The sequence below is a fragment of the Tupaia chinensis genome, unplaced genomic scaffold (assembly GCF_000334495.1).
Source record: "Tupaia chinensis unplaced genomic scaffold, TupChi_1.0 Scaffold144899_1, whole genome shotgun sequence".
NCBI lineage: Eukaryota > Metazoa > Chordata > Mammalia > Scandentia > Tupaiidae > Tupaia > Tupaia belangeri.
The window spans coordinates 1,345,947-1,361,709 of NW_006204759.1; the positions used below are offsets into that span (position 1 = coordinate 1,345,947).

At 55.5% G+C, this 15,763-nt stretch overlaps 1 protein-coding gene across 4 annotated transcripts in view; it reads right to left on the reverse strand.

Annotated features, from left to right (window-relative positions):
- The window catches only part of MYO1C (myosin IC), a 24,402-nt gene that overhangs the window by 3,607 nt on the left and 5,032 nt on the right, over positions 1 to 15,763 (reverse strand). For 3 of the 4 annotated variants that reach the window (XM_006167536.3, XM_006167538.2, XM_014583838.2), the window contains exons 2-24: positions 14,277 to 14,432; positions 14,043 to 14,158; positions 13,321 to 13,519; positions 13,162 to 13,242; positions 10,441 to 10,620; positions 10,262 to 10,360; positions 9,236 to 9,349; positions 9,081 to 9,152; positions 8,401 to 8,520; positions 8,191 to 8,273; positions 7,869 to 7,974; positions 7,679 to 7,759; positions 7,325 to 7,416; positions 5,423 to 5,517; positions 5,279 to 5,325; positions 5,087 to 5,167; positions 2,158 to 2,263; positions 1,934 to 2,051; positions 1,262 to 1,375; positions 1,109 to 1,185; positions 696 to 764; positions 512 to 596; positions 268 to 427 (exon numbers count right to left, since the gene is read on the reverse strand). In XM_006167536.3, coding sequence (XP_006167598.1) covers positions 268 to 427; positions 512 to 596; positions 696 to 764; positions 1,109 to 1,185; positions 1,262 to 1,375; positions 1,934 to 2,051; positions 2,158 to 2,263; positions 5,087 to 5,167; positions 5,279 to 5,325; positions 5,423 to 5,517; positions 7,325 to 7,416; positions 7,679 to 7,759; positions 7,869 to 7,974; positions 8,191 to 8,273; positions 8,401 to 8,520; positions 9,081 to 9,152; positions 9,236 to 9,349; positions 10,262 to 10,360; positions 10,441 to 10,620; positions 13,162 to 13,242; positions 13,321 to 13,519; positions 14,043 to 14,158; positions 14,277 to 14,432 — 2,451 coding nt within the window. Of the gene's footprint in view, positions 1 to 267; positions 428 to 511; positions 597 to 695; positions 765 to 1,108; positions 1,186 to 1,261; positions 1,376 to 1,933; positions 2,052 to 2,157; positions 2,264 to 5,086; positions 5,168 to 5,278; positions 5,326 to 5,422; positions 5,518 to 7,324; positions 7,417 to 7,678; positions 7,760 to 7,868; positions 7,975 to 8,190; positions 8,274 to 8,400; positions 8,521 to 9,080; positions 9,153 to 9,235; positions 9,350 to 10,261; positions 10,361 to 10,440; positions 10,621 to 13,161; positions 13,243 to 13,320; positions 13,520 to 14,042; positions 14,159 to 14,276; positions 14,433 to 15,682; positions 15,758 to 15,763 lie in introns of those variants that run through there. The other variant, XM_006167537.2, reaches the window with a different exon arrangement.

The following is a 15,763-nucleotide window of genomic DNA, read 5'->3' on the forward strand; positions in this document are numbered from 1 at the left end:
GAAGAGCGGGGTCAGGGTGCCTAGACAGCACCTGGCAGACACATGCCGCCACCAGGCCTTTCATAAGTGATGCCCCCAACCTGCCAGCCCTCCTATCCCTAAGCTGTTTCTCTCAAGAGAACTCATTCTTCACGGCCCTGGTTCTAGTTCCCCTCCCTTGGTGAGCCCTCCCGACTGCTCCTCGTGGCCACGGGAGGCCACGGGGTTACCAGCCTTCTCTGCTAAGTACCTTGATGGTCCCTAATGCCACAAGGAGGGCTCACAGACCTCACGCAGGGCAGGAGGGGGCGTAGGCCAGGAGGTGTCCAGGATATTCCGGGGCAGCTGCCGCCGCAGGTTAAGCAGAAATGAGGTGCGCACATGGTCCAGGAAGAAGGCGTTCTCGGGACAACGGGGAGCGTGGCGCAGGATGAAGCCACGGATGAGTCTGGGGTAGGGGCCAGTGTCAGGGGTGAGAAGCGCATCAGTGACCCCTGATGCTCTGCAGCCCCCACGGAGCCCTTGTGCTCACCTCCGGATAGTCTGGGCTGCCCACTTCCTCTTGGCGGCCTTCCTCCGGCCCAGCGTCCCACGCCACCATGACTGGATGCAGATGGCTATGTGGACCACAGGTGGTTAGCCTCTACCTCCTGGCCACTGGGGCCCACCCTAGCCCCAGACCCTGCCCTGCCCCAAAGGTCCCACGGCCCCCGAACCTGATCGCTTCACCCGGAGGAATTTCTGCCGCCAATGAAAGCCCCTCCAAACAGCCTGGATCTTCGTGGCTGTGGTTGGAAAAGAAAATCACTTGGCCAGAGCCCAGGGGGACCAGTTGGGAGCCTGGCACTGCCAGCACTCAGCGAGTGGCATGAACGCAGGCGTGGCTGAATGAGCTACTGAGTGGGAGGACCTGTGAGTGCAGAGAGTAAATGAAAGGGAGTTAATGAATGTGGCAACGCACTCAGCCTGCATCCAGGGCAAGCCAGATGGTAGGTAGTGGGGCTGCAGTTGGTAAGGAGGAGGGTTGCTGAATGTGAGCCATGTGGACTTCCTGGAGAAGGAGTCCAAATACAGTGTTTTCCCTGCTCCCCAGAACAGACCCCAACAGAACAGGAAGTGTAGGTCTCACCCAGGCTTTGCCGCCGGACCTCCAGGGCATCCTCTGTGGCAAACAGGGTCTTGGGGAAGCGGATGAAGATCTTGGTCCTGGGCGAGCAGCAGTGGTAAGCCCCTGGTGGTCACCTCAGCCCGCTGTCTTCCCCCAGGCGTGGGCACCACTCACCTGCCCATCTTGTACTCTTCTGGCTTGTAACCGAGGTGTCTGACTAGCACAGCCACCCCATCCTGGGGCCGTCCTGCCCATGTGGGCCATGTTTCTGGGCACAGTGACTTATACCTGGGGACAGGAGGAGCAAGAATGTACCCACCTCCCACCCCAGCTGAAGCCTTCTCTGAGGCCCAAATCCACTCTCCCTGGGCTCCTGCAGGCAGGCCCATTGACACCTTCACAGCTCACAAAAGGCCGGAGAGGGCGCTGTTACAGGCCCCACTGGAAAGATGAGGAAACCAAGGTATTCTCTTCTGCCTCAGGCCAAGGAGTTAGCAAGTGGCGGAGATGGAATTCACATCCTGATTCCCATGCCCCTAAGTGAGAATAACACAAAACTGCCTAATCCTCTCTGAGCTCCCTAGAAACTGTCATTGCAGGCTTGCCACCATCTGCCTCTGGTGACAGGCATGTGGACGCATACCCCAGGCACTCCTGACCACGTGCTGGTGCAGGCCAGGTCTGGGGGAGTTTGGATTCAGGCCTGCAGCAGGGCGAGGCCAGCATGGGTCCTGCAGCAGCTCAGAGACCCTGCACCCCCGGTTCCAAAATGGGGCAGAGAATCGTGTCTTCCCTCCCATGCCTCTCCCCTCACCTCCCCCCCCACCGTGAGTCGGCGCCCCCCACCTCTGTAGGAAAGCTTCATATTTGCGGTGGTAGGCAAAGCCAGCTCTGCGCACGCGCAGGTTCTCCATCAGGCCCAGGTACTTCACCTGATGCCGGATCAGCACCTCGTCAAAGCGACCTGGGTGGGGGAGGGGCAGCGGAACAGTTAGAGAGCTTGTGCAGATGGCCCTGGCCCCTGCAGGGGAGGCTCAGCCCACACTGCCCCGCGGGCTGGGAGGGCCTACCCGGCTGTTTGGCGTCATTAGGCTTGATGCAGCGGATGTACGCAGGCTCCTTAGACTTCAGGATCTCTACCAGCTGCAGAAGACTCATCTTGAACTGGGTGGCGACCTGGCAAAGCAAGGGGGAGTGGAAGGTAGGCAGGAGCTTGGCCGGGCCGCTGCCCTCTGCAGTTGGCTGGCTGAGCAGCCTGGTGGCTCTGCTTGGGCCCTACTTCCTCCCCACCACACCCTCACAATATAAGGGCCAGACTCCACCCATATCCCTCCAGCTGGGCTAGACCTTAGTTTACGGATCTTATTCCAGCCTAAAAGTTCTGCCCAGGTTACCCAGCAACCTCGTCCTGTATTTCTCTCTAGCAACGGCTCTTTCTAGAACTTCAGGGTTACGTTCCTAAACAGGTTGTCCTACACCTATACATTCAACCAGTGTCTCTGTACCCTGGTCTCAGGGCCTTCAAGGATCTCAGGCCTGTGGGAGACAAAAACTCTCAGCAAAGATTTGCCATCTCTTGTGATCCCATTAATAACGCCCAGTACCTGGGGGTTCTGGGATCACCAAGAAGAAACAACTAATCCAGTCTATGGAGTAGGCGGTATCAGGAAAGGCCTTCTGGAAATGACTGTTCAATGATATTTATTTTAAATAAATTGTTTGTTTAAGTTTATTTGTTATTATTATTTAATTTTGCTATAGGGCACGTGCACTCACCAGACAGAGACAGAGAGAGAAAGAGAGAGGGAAAGTGAGAAAGCAAGCCACCAGGTCTGGGACTTGAACCGTGGTCAGCCACGTGGGAGTTAAGTACCCCAACCACCATGCCACTTGCTGGCTCCCTTCAATGCTATTTAAAGAGTAAGTAGGAGATGGCCAAAACGAAGCGAGGAGAGAGGCATTCCAGGCAGAGGGACAGTCCGAGCAAAGGCTGGATGGACATGGAGCTATCAGCAGTGCCAGAATCTTAGTGAGGAAGGCGGAGATGGGCAGCAAGATGGGAGGCTCACATGGGAGAACTGGGGGAAATTTTATATTGAGGGAAATAGGGAGGCACCGAGGAACTGGAGGAGGAAGCAGCAGAAACAGATCTGCATTCTTTTTTTTTTTTTGGAGAGGTTTTTGCTATAAGGCGCGGGCACTCGCCAGAAAGACAGAGAGAGACAGAGAGACAGAAAGCGAGAAATCACCCCCCAGGGGGAATGGCCACACCGCAATGCTTTCTCCTCCATTCTCCTCTCAGGATCTTGGACACGCATGCACACGCGCCTGGCGTGAGTTTAAGCCACCGGGCCCGGGACGCGAACTGTGGTCGACTACATGGGAGTCCAGCAGCATAGCCATTACACTAACTGCTGGTCCCACAGATCTGCATTCTGCAGTACCTACAGCAGATATGTGGAGGATGGTGGGAGCCCAGGGAACTGGGGAGGAGGAGGCTGGCTCAGAGGAGAGGGAACTAGGACCCGCCTGGAGCAGCGGTTATGGGAAGGGGCAGAGAGGAAGAACTTGAGAAGAACTCAGACAACAGAAACAGGCCAGAGCCAGCAGTTAGATGGGGAGAGTGAAGAACCAGGGGTGGTGCCCAAGTTTCTGCCTGGGGGGGTTCTGTGTGAGAGTGATCCCTGCACTGAGTTAGGGGCGCACAGGGAGCAAGCCTGGGGTTGAGGGGATCTGGCAACCAGGGGCCTACCAGAGTCTGGGGTCCCTGGATATGTGAGCGCCTGCTGGAGAGGCCTGTGCAGAAGTGGTTGCTGGAGCCTCAGCAGGGAGCTACCGAGGCCAGGAGATGAGGACACTCAGGGAGAGGGTGCGGTGCAGGGCATAGGCACGGTCCAGGGAACGAGACTCGCAACACGCTGCCTTCACACCCTCCCTGGCAGGTACGTCTCAGCCTGCAGCCCTCTGGCTTCCCCTCCCTGGGGAAGGGGATGGCCTGAACCCCTTCTTGTCAAAGCCAACATTGGAATCTGTACCCTCAGCTCGCAGGCGCTCCTCCTGCATCTAGCACCCCGGTCACACCTGCCTTTTCCAGCCTCTCCTTGATGACACTGCTGACCTGCCCACCCCTCTTTGCCTTTCTCCACACTCTCTGTGTCTATGTGGGGTGCTCCTGCCTACAGAGCCCTCCCACAGGTCCGCCTGACAAGTCCTTACCTCTCCCAAGTTATCTCAAATGCTTCCTTCCTGAGAGCCTTCCCTGGCCCCCAGCCCTTCTGCTCCCTCAGTCAGGCTGGTGCTCCCTCTCACTTTCTACAGGCCTCCCTCACATTCCCCTATTCATTTTTCTTTTTTTTGGAGATATTTTTGTTATAGGGTGCATGGCCTTGCTGGAGAGACAGAGAGACAGAAAGCAAGAAATCACCCCACCCCACCCCCCGCCGAGGATGGCCACGCCGCAAACCCTTCTCCATTCTCCTCTCAGAATTTTTGTGCACGCAAACATGCACAAGTGCCCGGTGTGAGTCTCAAGTCTCCAGGTCCAGGACTTGAACTGTGATCGGCCATGTAACAGTTCAGCAATGTAACCATTATGCCATCTACTGGTCCCTCCTATTCATTTTTCTATCCTCAGCGCTTAGAAACATCTACAACAGGTGTCTCTCGAGTGGGTGAACACACGCAAGCATCCATAGAGACATAGGTGTGTATATACGCACACCCACACAGAGAGAGCATACACACATGGATTTCTCCCCACATGTACAGGCATACATACGCCACACACACACACACACACACACACACACACACACACACACACTTAGACACAGCTGCATACATGGAAGGCGCCAAAAATACAACTCTGGAGAGCCTTCTACTGACACATGCAGGTATGCACAACAAACACATGCACACTGCCAGCTCTCAGCCTCACACGGGCACCCGTCCATGCTTGGCCGCACACACATGCCCCCTGGGGTCCCACAGCCTCCGCACCGTCTCTGGCCGCTTCTTGTCACTGAGCTCGCTGCGGTCGAAGCACTGGCCCATAATGGGGTTCTGTGAGCTGCACATGGTCTGTGAGGCAGAGCAGGGGGTCAGGGCAGGAGCACAGGGCAGGCAGGGATGCACTCAGAGCGGAGAACTTCCCCTACCCCACACCTGGGCCCTCCCCCAAGACCTCCTCACCTCCTTCAGGTTCCGGAACAGAAGGTCATTGTTTTTATCCAGAAACCCTGGCAGGGACAGAAACCCTGGCAGGGAAGGGCGGATGTGAGGCGAGGGAGAGCCCCCCTCCCTGACACTGTGGGGACCCAGTCCCTGGATCCTCACCAGTCACGTTGTAGGTCACCTCCCCAGCATAGTGCAGAAGGCGGAACTCCCCGCGGTCCAGAGATTTTCTGGTCCGTTGGTCAGCCAGCTTGTGCCTGGGGATGGCAGGGAGAGGAAGGTGCGGATTGCTGCGTGCAGCCGGGCCTTCTGCTTGCTGCAGAGACCCCCAGAACAGGAGCCATCTGCCCAACAAGGAGCAGGAGCAGGAGCAGGCTTGCCCCAGGGCCAGCCTGCCCCCATGGGCACAACAGAGGGATGCTGAGACTCGGGTTGCAGAGTGCCAGGACCTGGCCCCAGGCCTGTGGGCTGCCAGGCGTGCCGGGCGGAGGGCTCCTCGCACTGCCTGGCTGCTGCATGACCGTGCAGCGTGGTGAGCTCCCACTACATTTTCAGAATGGAATCTGCCCCAAGCAATTACTGACATCTTCTGTGTGACTATACATTTAGCTTATCTTCTACTTTTCGGAATGACTCCCAGCAACTGCCCAGAGAGAGGCAAAGACCGAGGACCCGAAGAGGTTCAGGGCAGCTTTGTTCCAGCAGAACCTGGAGGCTGGCCAGGGGCCTCCAAGAGCTGGGTGAGAGAGAGCCATAGCAGGAGGTGTTTTGAGGAAATTTTTCTGTTTGATGATACAGGAAAATACTCAGGATATAACATTATCCTGAGCCTTATACACAATCAGTTCTTGACTATGGAGAAAAAAAAAAAAAACGTATAGAAAAAGGCAGGAAGGAAATGCCTCAAATTGTTCCCAGTGATGACCTCAGGGTGACAGGGTTACAAGTGGCTTTTGCACACACTCCAGCTTTCCTCTATTAAGCACTATTATTTTTATAATTAGAAACAATTAAAACAAATTTTTTTAGATTTTTGCTATAGGGTGCATGTACTTGCCAGAGGTGGGAGGGGGTAAGAAATCGCTCCCCAGGGAGGATGGCCACACCACAGTCCCTTCTCCTTCAGTCACCTCTTGGGATTTTGGGTATGCACATACACATGCCCAGTATGTCTGCAGGCCACCAGGTCTGGACTCAAGCCATGGAGCTGGTCATGTGGGACCCAGTGCCTTAACCATCATTCTTCCTGCTGGTCCCAGGAACAAATTCTTAATATCCTTTTCTAGGGGGCTGGAGGCATGTACACAAGTATCCAGAGCGATTTTCTTTTCCATTTATTTATTTAAATTCAACCAGAGAGGGACAGAGTGAGAGAAAGAGAAAGAGAGGGAGGAAGTGAGAAAGCAAGCCGCCAGGTCTGGGACTTGAACTGCGGTCAGCCATGTGGGAGTCCAGTGCCCTTAACCACTATGCCACCTGCTGGTCCCACCCAGGGCAATTTTCAAGCTGCCAGGTCCAGGACTCAAACTACGCAGTTGGCCATGCGGGATCCAGCTGCCTTACCCACCGTGCCATCTGACTGGCCCTTTAATATACCTTTAAGCAAAATACACTCGGGACCTGGCATACCCTACATGTGGGATACCCGCGGGTAAATAACCTCCCTCTTTTGAGTCAGTAAAATGGAGAAAACAGGAGGACACCTCCTTCATGAGTAGCTGCAAGCTAGAAGATGTGCACAGAACACAGGACTGAGCTGGGGCAGAGGTGCTTGTTTCTGTCCCCCCAACTTTATGAGATTCCTTAAATAAAAAGCAATTTCCAAATAAGGAAGCTAGAAAATCTTAGCGAGTTTCATTCTCCAACAAGCATAAGGAGGAAGCCATGCTCATAACTTTTCACTTTCTGGGTGTGCCTTGAACTCTGGCTTCATGTAACTGTCCTTAACTCGGGACCCCTGGTCATTTCTTGGGGCTATGTTTCATGATTGTGGAGGAATCACAACCTTCTACAGGCTCTGCCCCAAGCCAGCCCTCACCCCTGTATCCCTGCAGCCCCACTCACGTCAGGAAATGCGGATGGTGCTTGATTGTGTCTTCCAGCTTTTCCAGGAAGGTCAGATCCGTGGCCTCCCCAGGGCGCAGGCACTCCTCATCCTGGGTGAGGGATGTACTGGGTGAGGGGCTGGCGAGCACAGAGGAGTCCATGCACCCTACCCCGGCACGGGGGTAGGCAAAACATAAGAAGCCCCCCAGAGAGAGAGTCCAAACTGGGCCAGCATCTACCTCACCCAGCAACAAAGTCCTGCTCTGACCTGCTCAGCCCCAAACTCTGGCCCTCTGTGGACTAACCTGGAGGGAAAGGCAGAAGGGGTGACTGCCCCCACAACATGAAGCCTTGGAAGACCAGAGGACTCACCAAAATAGAGATAATGCCCTTGAACTTCTCTTCCACCAGGTCACAGATGATCTTGTTGTTAAAATACTGGACAGGCTCCCACTAAGGGGTCAAAGGGAAAGAAGGCATCATCGTGGGGTCCGAGCACCCTGGGAGGCCTCCATGCCTGGGCCTCCTATGGTCCAAGGGGCACCCCCAGGCTCACACGCACCGCGATGCCCTCAGCCTCGTACTCCTCCTGTTCGGATTTGAGCGTGAGCTCGATGAAGAGCTGCTGCAGCTTCTCATTGCAGTAGTTGATGCAGAATTGCTCAAAGCTGCAAGGGGAAGAGAAGATCCCACAACAGCTCAAGGAGGACACAAGACCAGGAGCGGGGAAAGACAGGAGGGCTCCTGGGCAGGTAAGGTAAGAAACACAGAGTGGGACCAGGCTGGCTGGAGGAGGCATCAGGCAGAACGGAGGTGGGGGGACAGAGGAGAGGCCAGGACAGGGGAGACAGGAGGAGAGACAGGCGGGGGTTGGGGGCACTCACCTGTTATGCTGAAACACCTCGAAGCCATAAATGTCCAGGAGCCCAAGTACCGTGGTGCTCCGCCAGCTGGGGCTCTCAGCGTCCTGGGGCCAGTCAACCAAGAGCATGGGTCCCTCATGAGTCCCTGTGGTTGCCACCCCAGCTCTCAGCCCCAGGCCTCCCTGGACTGACCCCTGCCTACATTGGAAGCAGCATGGATAGAGCCCTCACCTTGGAGGCTAGTGACCTGTTGATCTTCCCCACCAGCCAAGTAAAAGTGCGACTGTACACGGCCTTGGCGAGGGCATCTCGCGCATAGGCGGCTTGCTCCAGGTTCAGTGGGCTCAGGAGCTGTTGGCACGGGGGGAGACAGGACACGAATGCCACAGATGCCCTTCCCATCCACTTCCCCTTTAGGAAGAGTAGTGGGACACCAGCAGGAAAGTGGCATAGGAACAAGAGGCCTCATTTGTGGAGGTGGAAGTCTTTATTTTGGAGAGGTTTTTGTTATAGGGCGCATGCGCTCACCAGAAAGAGAGAGACAGAGAGATAGAAAGCGAGAAATCGTCCCCCGTGGGGGATGGCCACTCCACAATCCCTTCTCCTCCATTCTCCTCTTGGGATCTTGGGCACGCATGCACACATGCCCAGCATGAGTTTAAGCCACCGGGTCCAGGACTTGGACTGCAGTCGACCACGTGGGAATCCAGCGACATAGCCATTACGCTAACTGCTGGTCCTGGAGATGGGAGTCTATTGTTCCATCCTAACTCTGTCACCTTCCCCTGTGTGACCTTGGCACTGCTGAGAGGCCCAGGTGAGCAGATCGGGGGAGGGGGAAGAGGGGTGTGGAGGCTGCCTTGGAACACTCGCACCCACTCCCCACCTGCTAAGCAAAGGTCCGACCTCACCTCTTCTCCCTTCGCGATGATCTTCCTGTGTGTGAGGGCTTCCCGCAGCATCGAGCCTTCCACGCCCAGGAGCTGCCAAGGGCAGGGGGGCATGCTAAGAGTGCGCTCCCCCCACCCAGCCGCCCCTCCCCTTGCCCTCTGCCCCCTCCACACACCCTGGTCAGATACTTGAGCTGGTTCTCGGTGGTGACCTGGGCATTGCTCTCCTCATCAGCAGCGAAGTGGATGTTGCCCAGATGCAAGACACTGGCCACTATGCTCAGCAGGTCCTGGGGGAGCAGGCAGGGGCAGGTGGGGATGACAGGGGGCAGAGAGCCACCGGGGCAACTAGGTGGTCAGATGGAGTGGGAAATAGAGGGTAAAGCATTTGAAAGGAGAAGGGGGTAAGAAGTGGAATTTTTTAAAAAAGGATTACCTTATTTACTTTTATTATCATCATCATTACTTTTTTCAATTTGACCAGAGAAAGTCAGAGAGAGAGGGAAAGTGGGAAAGCAAGTCACCAAGTCCAGGACTTGAACCGTGGTCAGCCATGTGGAAGTTCTATACCCTAACCACTACACCATCTGCCGGCCCTAGAAATTCTTTTTTTGCTACTGGGCACATGCACTAGGGACAGAGAAATAAAGAGAGAGAGGAACTGGAGAAGGCACGCCCCCATAGGACATGGCCACGGCAATTCCTTCTCTACTTCCTCCTGTCGGGATTTGGGCACACATGCGTATGTGTCCAGTGTGTTTCTCAAGCCCCAGGTCCAAGATTTGAACTGTGAGGCTGGCCACATGGGATCCAGCTGCCTTAACCACCAGGCCATACAGCTGGCTTGTAGAAACGGGTTTTAAAAGTCAAAGGTGGGCCAGCAGGTGGTGTGGAGGTTAAGGAGACTGGGTCTCACAGAGTCAACCAGGCAGTTTGAGTCCTAGACCCAGTGGCTTGAAAGTCACACTGGGAGTGTGTGTTTGCATGCCCAAAATTTGAGAGGGGAATGGAAGAGAAGGGATTCAGTGTGATCATCCCCCTGGGGGTGGAGGGGTTTCTCACTTTCCTCTCTCTCTTTATCTCTTTCTCTCTCTAGGGTGTGTGCACATACACCTACGGCAACAAAATAGTAAGAAAAAAAAGTAGAAGGTGACTTTTGGGGAGTGACAAGAGGAAAGAGAGTCTGTAGAAAAAGGGCTCACCTCCACTTCATCCTCGGTGAAGTCGATGACTGTCAATGCCTTCCTGACGACCTTCCAGTCACTCTTGTCATTGATGGAAGACACCTTGGCACACTGGCCCTGGAGGAAAGGCATAGCTGGGCTGCCAGCCCTGGCAGCCTGACCCTGCGTGGCACCTGCCCTACCTGCCGGGCACTCACCTTCACCAGGTACAGGTAGCTCTGGGGGTTCCGCTCCAAGCCCAGTCTGCGCAGCGTCTCCTCCTCGCCCCCCTCCAGCAGCTGGTAGAAGACGTGGAAGTTCCGCTCCCCGTGATTCTGGTGCACCACTCGGGACTTCTCCAGGAGGTAACTGAGGATGTGGCCACCCACTGGGGCGCCCTGTGGGCAGGGCGGGGCACGCAGACTAGTCAGGGGGAGCTGAGGGATAGAGCTCGTCTTCCCCATTTTCCCTTGAAGCCTCTACGGAGCTCTAATTCCAGTTCTGCCACTAGCTGTGCTGCCCAGGCAAGTCGCCCCCTCTGGCCTCAGTTTCTTCAGCAAGGAAATGGGGAGATTCCGCTCCATCTCCTTGACAGCTCTCTTTCTGACAGTCATCTCAAATCCAATAGGACAGAGACTGAGCTCCTCATCTCCCTTCCTCAAATGAGCTCCATTGGCATCTTCCCATCTTGAGCAAGGGTAATTAACTCCATCCTTCTGTTTTAGTCAAGAAGTTCAGGAAAAAGAAAAAAAGAAGTTTGCAGTCCTCCTAAAATCCTCTTTTTTCTTTCCCTTAAAATTTTATTTTTGGGGATCAGCAGTTGGCATAATGGCTATGTCACTGGACTCCCGTGTAGTCGACTGCGGTTCAAGTCCCGGACCCTGTGGCTTAAACTCACACTGGGCGCGTGTGCATGCATGCCCAAGATGCCAAGAGGAGAAAGGAGGAGAAGGGATTGAGGCATGGACATCCCCCCTGGGGGGTGATTTCTCGCTTTCTGTCTCTCTGTTTCACTGTCTCTCTGGCGAGCACACGTGCCCTAAAGCAAAAACCTCTCCAAAAAAATTGTTTTAGTTTTGTTGTAGGGTGTGTATGCTTGCCAGAAACAGAAAGAGGGAGAGGGAAAGTGAGAAATTAACCCAAGAGGGGATGGCCACAATGCAACCCCTTATCCTTCAGCCTCTTCAGGATTTTGGACACACGTGCCTGGTGTAATTTTCAAACAGCCCGGTCTGGGACTCAAACTGTGCACTTGGCTATATGGGATTTAGCGCCTTAACCTCCATGCCACCTGCTGGTCCTAGAGGCCTCTTTTTCTTTCCTACCTTGTATCCAACTGGACAGCCAATTCTGCTGTCTTAACCTGAAAAATAGCCAGAATCCAACCACTGCTCACCACCTTCACTACCACCACCCTGGTCTGAGCCACTGTCACCTGTCATCAACACTAGTACACCAGCTTCCTACTGGTTTCCCTCTTGGCCTTGTTCCTCTACCATCGATTTCCAACAAAACATCAAGGGCCTGCCTGTGCAGCCTCCCCTCCTGCTCCTCAGCCACTCAGGCCTCCCTGCTGTCCTTGCACACACCACGCATCCTCCCACACACAACCTCTGTACTGGCTCATTCTGCTGCTGGGGGTTCTCCTGCAGCTCTCAGCACAGTTGGCTCCCCATCTCTGTCAAGCCTTTACTAAAATGCCACCTCTTTGGGCCAGCTGTGGTTAAGGCAGCTGAATCCTACATGGCCAAACATGGGGTTTGAGTTCCAGACCCAGTGGCTTGAAGAACACCTCAGGCCCGTGTGCACGCATGCCCCAAATCCTGAAAGGACAGAGAAGGGACGGTAGCATGACTATTTCCCATAGGGTGTTTTCCTGCTTTTCCTCTCTCTGCTCATCTCTAGAGAACGCATGTGGCCTCTGGCAAGTTAAAAAGAAAAAAGGGCCAGCAGGTGGTGTGGTGGTTACTGCACTCTGGCCCAGTGCGGTTGAGTCTAGACCTGGTGGCTTGCTTTCTATTTCCTTCTCTTTCTCTCTCTCTGTCTCACTCTGGTGAGCGCATGTGTCCTATAGCAGGTTTAAAAAAATAATAAGGGGCTGGCAAGTGGTACGGTAGTTAAAGGCGCTGGACTCCCAATGGCTAACCGTGGTTCAAGTCCTGGAGCTGCTGGCTTCTTCTTCTTCTTCTTCTTCTTTTTTTTTTTTTTTTTAAAGGTTTTTGCTATAGGGCACATGTGCTTGCCAGAAAGACAGAGAGAGACAGAGAGACAGAAAACGAGAAATCACCCCCCAGGGGGGGATGGCCATGTTGCAATCCCTTCTCCTCCATTCTCCTCTCGGGATCTTGGGCACGCATGCACACGCGCCCGGTGTGAGTTTTAAGCCATCGGGTCCGGGACTCAAACTGCAGTTGACTGCATGGGAGTTCAGCGACATAGCCATTATGCTAACTGCTGGTACCCTGGCTTCCTTTTTCACATTCCCTCTCTCTCTGTCTCTCTCTGGTCAAACTGGAAAATAATAATAATGAATAAAGTTAAAATAAATTGAAAAAATAACAAATAAAATTATTCTTTAAAAAAGAAAAACAGTCACCTTTTCACCGAGGCCTGCCTTACCTGTCTTATTCAAAATTACAACTGCTTCTACTCCTTACCTCGCTTTATTTTTTGCCATGGCCTAAATGATTATTTTTCTGTTTTTATTGTCTGTTGTCCCAAGAGATAGGATTTTTGTCTGTTTTCACTGCGGTGCCACCAGCACCTGGTAAGTGCCTGGACACAGCAGGTAGTTGGGATATATATACATACATATTGGGTTGCCAGGAAAGTCATGATGCATACCCGCACAGAAAAACATGTCATGACTTTCCCGAAGACCTACTACACACACACACACACCACACACCCTCCATCTGTCCTGACAACCCCATAGGTACCTTGAAATCAAACTGCACGTCCATGTATTTCCCAAACCTGCTGGAGTTATCATTCCGGAGGGTCTTAGCGTTTCCGAAGGCCTAGGGTAGACAGGGTTATGAGGGGCGCCTGCCTTCACCGCCTGCCCCTTCCTCCTCTCAGCTGCCAATGCCCCTCACCTCCAGCACCGGGTTGCTCTGCAGCAGTCGGTCCCGCACAGCGCCTCCCCGCTCGGGGGCTGGACATGTCTCTGCGTAGAACTGCAGCAGCCGCTTGGTGGCCTCTGTCTTGCCTGCCCCGCTCTCCCCGGAGATCATCACTGCCTGGTCCCGGCGCTCCGTGCGCAGGGCCCGGTACACAGTGTCAGCCACTGCAAACCTGGGACAGAGGCTCATCAGGGAAGTTCAGGGGGTGGGAGCCAAATGGCTGCAGGTGGTAAAGTCCCATAGGTAGGACCGGGGGCCACTGAGATACCTGGTCGGACTCCGCAGCGGGTGGGAGCCAGGAATAGCCTTGACCATGGGGATTAGGGGTCCTTCATGGGTGAAGGTCAAGGCAGAGAGTCACAGCTAAGGGTGGGAGTCACTTTCGGATGAGAGGATCACTCACAGGTGGAGGCTGGGATAGCTCACAGTAGGACTGCCAGGTCCTCACGGGGATAGAGGTCACAAAGGGGGGTCACGCGCAGGTGGTGTTAGAGGACTAAGGCATGAGTGTGAGTTGGAGGGGGGTCCCACGCTGGAGCTGGAGCCCTCTCTGGAGGGGGCTGGGCTCACTCTAGGGTGAGGGATGTGGGGTTCCTCAGAGGCGTGAACACCGATCACCCAAGTGGGAGGTGCAGGAGCACCTGAGAGGGAGAGCTGGGCAAGGCCACCTCAGCTGGAGGTGGGGAGTCACTCACAGGTGGGGCGGCACTTCGTAGAAGCTGACGCCACGGTACCGCTCCATGTGCTGCCGGCTGTAAATCTGCAGATCCCGGTAGGGGTTGACGGAGACCAGGACGGGGCCAATGTAGGTCTGGGGGTCGGGAAGGAGGGTCAGAAGCATGTCCAGAGGCGCCTAGCGCCGCCTTTCCCCTCAGCTGTGTGCCTGTGCCCCCCAAGCGCCCCCACTCATCTCCCCACTTGGGCCTCACGTAAATGAGGTTCTCCCGGAACCGCCGCCGCAGGTTCTCGATGAAGGCGGCCTCGCTGGTGAAGTTCTCCAGCAGCACGAAATCCTGCACCCCTACCCGGTCACGGGCGGTCAGCGCGCTCTCCATGGTCACTCGCACCCCGTCACTGCCCAGGGCCTGCCGGGGAGGGGTTGTAGGAGAGGGTCAGGGCCAGCAGGCAAGGTAAGGCCACTCCTCCACAGTGGCAGGACTGAGGGGCAACAGGGGCGCGTGAACAAGGCCTGCACACACGCTAGGTCAGGGATGCTGGCACACAGGACACTGAGGACACAGGCACATGGTCCTGGACACAGGACCCAGAAGACATGGGTGGGGTTGGTTTTGTGTGGAAAAAAGGGGGTCAAGAGAAAGAACTCCTTGGAAGAGCAGAAAGAATGCTCTATTGACCTTGGCCAAATCCCCTCCTCTCTCTGTTCCTTCCTCTTCAAGGAGGAGGAGCTGAGTTAGACCAGGTGACCTCAGGTCCCTTAGCTCTGAGCCACGTGTGACAGGTACTTTAGAGGACAAATGGTTCAGAGCGAATTCTGCAGGCAGGGTGGGGCCACTCTCCACCACCCCACACCAAAATCTCCAGGGGTGGATCTCCAGGGGTGGAGCGTCTAGGGACCAGGCAAGAGGCCCCAGGCTACAGGAGAGGGATTGCCCCCAGGGGCCTCCCTTCCTTCTGGGTGGACAGCTTCACACCCACCCAGAAGGGGGTGGGCATCCCTCACAGGAGCCACTCCCTCTCCTCCAGCTGCTGGGCTCCCCAGACACCCTCTCCACTGAGAGTCCAGGAAGCCTGAGGAGGTGGGGATTTTACCATGGAAACCCCAGCCTTTTCAGGGTCCCCTGGGAGGGTGGGGAGCTGTACAGGCTTATAAGGACCTCAACCCCCACCCCAGGGCTGAGCTCTCTCTTCCAAGAGGGCCAAGGAGCTTTTGGAAATTGACACCACGATGTCAGGGGTCAGAGAAGAGCAAGGTGGTGGTGGAGTGGGTACAGACGTCACCAGGTCGCCTCTGATCACAGATAGCCAGAGGGGGACAACCCTCTGGGTTGGGCCGAGGGGGCCAGCCTCTCCCAGGCCGGTTTCAACCCCTCCTCCAAACCTGCCCCAAAGCTGCTGCCCAAGTCTGGCTGAAGGCCCCGCCCCCTGGCCCTTGGGTGAGGGGTCTCAAAGTTCTCAGCAGTCCCCAAGAGCTACTCGTGGCCCCGGGTCCAGGTCCGAGCGTCTCAGCGCCCTCCCCCTGCAACTTTCTGGGACGTTTTTTCCACCCCAAATTCCTGGGCCGCGCCCGCTTCCTGGCTGCGCTGTGGGCCGTGGCGGCACAGCGAGGCAGGGAAGGACACCGGGACCCCCCACCCTGCTCCGCACCCCCGCTCACCGACGCCCGGTAGCGCATCCTGCCCAGCCGGCCTGGCACCCGCTCCGCAGCTGCCCGCGCTCTCGGTCTAGGGCTCCGTGG